The sequence below is a fragment of the Arachis hypogaea genome, chromosome 18 (genome assembly GCF_003086295.3).
Source record: "Arachis hypogaea cultivar Tifrunner chromosome 18, arahy.Tifrunner.gnm2.J5K5, whole genome shotgun sequence".
Classification (NCBI taxonomy): Eukaryota; Viridiplantae; Streptophyta; class Magnoliopsida; order Fabales; family Fabaceae; genus Arachis; species Arachis hypogaea.
Window position 1 is genome coordinate 134,061,376 of NC_092053.1, and position 5,082 is coordinate 134,066,457.

Genomic DNA, 5,082 nt, shown 5'->3' on the forward strand with positions numbered 1-5,082 from the left:
TCCCTACAAATAATATTATTTTATTTTGATTTGAAGAAATTTGCACCAACGAAACGAGAATAGTTTGTTGAATTGCACGAATTGAAACAAATGGTAAGGAAATTTCAATGGTTGAATTGAATAATGTGGTATATGTTGAATTGAAAACAAATAGTTTATTGAATGTGGAGCAACATTTTTTAAAGATTGACAAAGTTATATAGTTAATATAGCCATGCATGGTAACCACAGTCACTACAAATTCTATCTTATTATTATTATTATTATTATTATTATTATTATTATTATTGTTGTTGTTGTTGTTGTTGTTGTTAAAGATGAATCTGCCAATATTATTTCTGAACACCCCTCTACAAGGATGTCTAATTGACCAACCAAAACTAGAACCAAAAATACTCTTCAAAATATTTTTCTTAGCTATTTTAATTTTTAAATGAAGGAGTTAATTAAATGTTATTTTAATGGGACATGTTACTTTGAAAGTTTTGTTATTTTGAAAATGTCATTTTTATCTCAACATTTCATGAATGATTGTGATGACAAAAGATAATAACTAGAGTTTGACTTAGAAATGTTCTGAAGTCAACTACCACCTATAATGTCAATTAATTCCTACCTATAACACCAACAATTATTTTTGTTTAATAATTCTGCACTAGGAAAACATTTGAAAATCAGTATTTTTATTGAAGTTAGCTTATTAAAATGATGTGCCAAGAGAGTCACACTTACTCCTTCAAACCACCACAATTAGTTTTTTTAATTTAAATACATGATAAATATAAAATAACAACTTTACCATACATTCAATCACATAACGTCACATTATAAAAAATAACTACTATTTTCATTGAGCGCGTGAATGATTATCCAAAAAAACAAAACAGATGTAATTGCATGACTATTTACACTATCAGTACATCAAAATTAAATTCTTATTGTTTAGAATAAAAACAATTTGATTATTACTATTCTTAAAACAGTTTGACAACTAGATTCACCAAGCTTATAATCTCTTGAATTGATCCTTTTCAGTCTTGTAAACCTGCTTAAAATTAATACACCATGAACAATCTCAATTAATGATTCCATCCATGGAGGATAAACTTTTCCAATAAGGTATTCAGTTTCATACATTCTATTATAACAAGGAAAATCTCTAGTACCAAAGTTTCCAAAGGAGGAAAAAAGGAAAAATAAGCAGATACAAAAAAAACCCTATCCGATTTGGCTCAATATAAATTTTATATAGGTTTATATTCAATTGATCCTTTGTTTCTATAATGGTTCAGGCATTCAATGGTGAACATATCTTTCTAAACTTCACCAAGATCAAAATGATTCGGTCGATATTTCACAACAGGCGACAGGCTACAGCAGCCTTTCAAGAGCCAAATTTTCATCGCCGCCGACAGCTTCCAAAATGTTCCTTACTTGAGCTTCAGGAAACCCCATCTCTACGAGTTTCTGTACCTGTAAGCATGATAAATAAAAATCATAGCTGAGATAAAATATTAAAGCTGCATAATGTCGTAACAGATTCAGAATAGAAATGGAAATAAGGGAAAGGAGCTTAAATGTTCTTGTTTTTATGCCCTAACAAATCAGAAACACTTCATCAATATTCTGAAACTAATCAGGCAAGTCGTTAATGCAAGTCCTTTTTCAAATTCAAAACACAATCTTGGTATAAGATTATATAATATCAAAAGTAGATTCATCATAAATAAAAGTTACACGTTCAATCATTTTCTAATAAAACCTCATCAGAGAACTATCTAGCATAAAAATATAAACTAGATCAATATAAAATTTTCTTGGTCAAGTGTTTAATGAAAAAATGGCCATATCAAGAAGCATTCACAGAGCACTAAATGAACTGCCAATATATTTAAAACAGGACCATGCAAGAAACAAATGAAGAATCGCTTTGAATGTAAAGCAAATGTTGCACATTGATACAACCAATTAACGTGCATCCACATTCTAATAACAAAAACACAAAAAAACTTGGTACCTTATCTTCAATCCCAAGAGAAGTGGGCTTGGCAAAACTCTCTGTCCAGTAGCGGGCAGTGTTAACAAATGTCTGATAGTCTTTCAGATACTGCATTTTTCCATAGATTAGACAAAAGGTTAAAATGATTCAACTAGCCAAAAGTACCACGAGAAGTTTTCTACTTTTCTAGCAGCATTCTATAGAAGTATAACAGTCTTCAATATGACAAGAAAGAGAGACAACAACAAACAAAAGAATTAGTTCAAACCTGCTGTGCCACAACGGCATCTTGAGGATCATCCGGTTGAGGAGCAGAGAGAAGAGCTTGCACAGAAAGAAGCGCAGTCTTCAGAGTGAGTGCAGGACTCCATTGATCCTTCAATATGTCCAAGCAAATAGCTCCACTCTGGCTGCTGATATTAGGGTGCCTGCAAGGCATAAAATACACAACAAAATGGACGGTCCATTAACTGAAACAGATATTTCCCTATAGCAATCCATTAAAGCTACATTCGTCATGCATGTTTAATAATAAAGCAACCTTGAGTTTGCCTTAGAGCCTGATTACTTCTTGTAATATTATGACTTGCTATTTTCCAAATTTGAGAAAAGCATCAAACATGAAAAATATATTTTGCAAGTTTAACAACCACTGAGAACCAGGGGCAGGGAGATAAAGGCATGAGATTAAGATACAAAACTCACAATATTAATAGATGTTGAGATGAAATGCCACACTACCATATGCTATTTTATGAAAAGGAACAATATATGATGCTTCTCTAGTCGGTTAAAATCAGCCTGTGCCTTGCAGTGATATCAATACAAAATTGAAACAGATGGAAAACCCTAGCACAAAACCTTGGGACAATTCTGTAGACCTGCTGAGGTAAATGAAACCTCGAGTTTGCCACAGTACCTGTGTACTTGCAATTATTATAACTCATTACTCAATATTGTCCGAATTTGAGATAACATTGATACGTATATGAGAAATATATCCATGATGCTCAATAATCAATGAAGATTGCACATAAGGGTGTCAGCAACAAGATCTCAACATATTATGATACATTTTCCCACTCCGTTTTATGAAAAATGATCAGCATATGGTGATTCTCTAAGAGGATACAATGAAGTTGCATAGGCAGCATTGATAATGAAATTAAAACAGAATAACTCCTAGCTCAAAACCTTTTGACAATTGCATAAATATCCAAAGATATTGGTTTTAAAAGAGCTCATCCTCCAAATCCAAGCTCTAACTATACTCTCTTATGGATGACATATCTACTCTACACATTTCCACACACACAAAAAAATGCCAAACAATAAAACACAATGATTTGCATGTCCACATTGACAACCACTAAGTAGCAAGAACAACAACTGAGCCTATCCCTACTAAAGGTATATATGTTTATCGAGTATTGATTTTGGAGGAAAACGGAGAAAAGGCAAGGGTTTTAAGAGATTACGCTTTACCCTTCAACCCATTCTTACTTCCAAAATCACTACTCACAAGCACACCCTAAGGAGGGTTAGTTACATAAATCAAACAATACCATAGACCATAATGTCCTGTTATAACCATGCTTATGGATACATTTGGAATGAGGATGGGACACTGAAACCAAGACACTAATGTCCTTCCTTCTGAAGCTTTGTCTCAGTCTCAATGCAATCAAACATATTTCTATACACTAACCAAACCAAACCGAGCCCTAAACCCTGAAGGAACTTTCAAATATATATACACATAAATGATAATTTAGAAAAAAAAAAATAAAGAAATCCTACCAGACTTTGGTTGAAAACTGCATCTTTGGTGGTTCAAACGGGTACCCATCTGCAACAGCAACAACAACAAGAAACAATTGAACACAATGAAGACTCATCACCAATTGAAAACAAAGTAACAAACAAAAACATGAATTGAAGGCATACGAAGAACGAATATCAATTGAATTGGGGGAAAATGAAGGCGCATATATACCGGGCAATGTGATGTCGATTTTGAAGACGCCACCTTCGTAAGGGGTTCCGATAGGACCGGGAATGGTTCCGAGGAGGAGAACGAGGTTATCGGATTTAGGTGTGACCTTGATTCCCGATCCCTCAGCGTCCTTACCACATTCCACCAGCTCCTTCTGCACGCGCGCAAAGTCTATCATCCTTCTTCTTCAAGAATCAAATTTCCCAAAACAAACAAGAACAAAACCCTAAGTAATGTCAAAAACGGAAATTAATGAACATTAAAGAAGAAAATTACAAACAAGAAGAAACAAATAGCACTATTAATTAAACAATTAATCAATTAAATTGTTATTATATTATTCTTTGGTCGTAAGTAAGAATTCATTTGTAGAGGGGAAAAAATGTGATGAAGAAGAAGAAGGTGATTAAGTAACCTTGAGTTGTGTAGAGAAGAAGGTGAGAATAAAGGTGGAGTCTTTTTGGCTCTTTCTCTTTCTTTGTTTTGCTCTGAGTCTCTCACAGACTCTAACTTGCAGTGCGAATAATGGTGGAGTGAGTGGTCAGTGGTCACCGATGCCATTACACACGTTATTTATACTCCTTTCTTTTCGCCACAATTTTAATATTAAAATAATACACAACTATGAACTATATATTAAAATTAGGTAGCTATTCTAATAAAAATTTTATGATAGTATTATATGAAAATATTTTATTTTATTTATTGAATAATAAATTATAAAGTTTAATTTTTATAGCCAGTGAGTAATAGTTCAAATGGCATAGACTCTACATACTCAATTAAGAGGTTGCGAGTTCGAGTCTCCTATCTTTCCAAATTTAATGGTATAGTCTTCCTATACTCAATTAAAAAGTTGCGGATTCGAGTCTCCTATTTTTGATAAAAAAAAAATTAATTTTTATACATTATAAAAATATTATAGGATAAAATATTTTTTGTAGTATAATTTAAAAAAATTTATTAAAAAATATTCATGAACTATTAAAAATGGACAGAAAAGTATTGTATGGAATTCAAATTGATAGCTCATTAATATTTTAAAGAAGTCTCGTAATTAAATATTTTGTTAGCTTTTTTTTAACGT

At 32.3% G+C, this 5,082-nt stretch overlaps 1 protein-coding gene across 2 annotated transcripts; it reads right to left on the bottom strand.

Annotated features, from left to right (window-relative positions):
- Window positions 1-1,079: 1,079 nt before the first annotated feature.
- On the bottom strand, window positions 1,080-4,591 carry LOC112771532 (ubiquitin-conjugating enzyme E2 27). 2 transcript variants are annotated; one of them, XM_025816301.2, is made up of 6 exons: window positions 4,411-4,591; window positions 3,996-4,180; window positions 3,800-3,848; window positions 2,268-2,427; window positions 2,018-2,107; window positions 1,080-1,473 (listed from the first exon to the last, which is right to left on the bottom strand). In XM_025816301.2, exons 1-6 carry the CDS (start codon window positions 4,554-4,556, stop codon window positions 1,372-1,374), a joined length of 732 nt encoding a protein of 243 aa, XP_025672086.1. In that variant the 5' UTR covers window positions 4,557-4,591; the 3' UTR covers window positions 1,080-1,371. The 2 variants fall into 2 exon arrangements, with proteins under 2 accessions (XP_025672086.1, XP_025672087.1); XM_025816302.2 differs by having other exon boundaries at window positions 3,996-4,221; window positions 4,411-4,545.
- Between the last annotated feature and the right edge of the window lie 491 nt (window positions 4,592-5,082).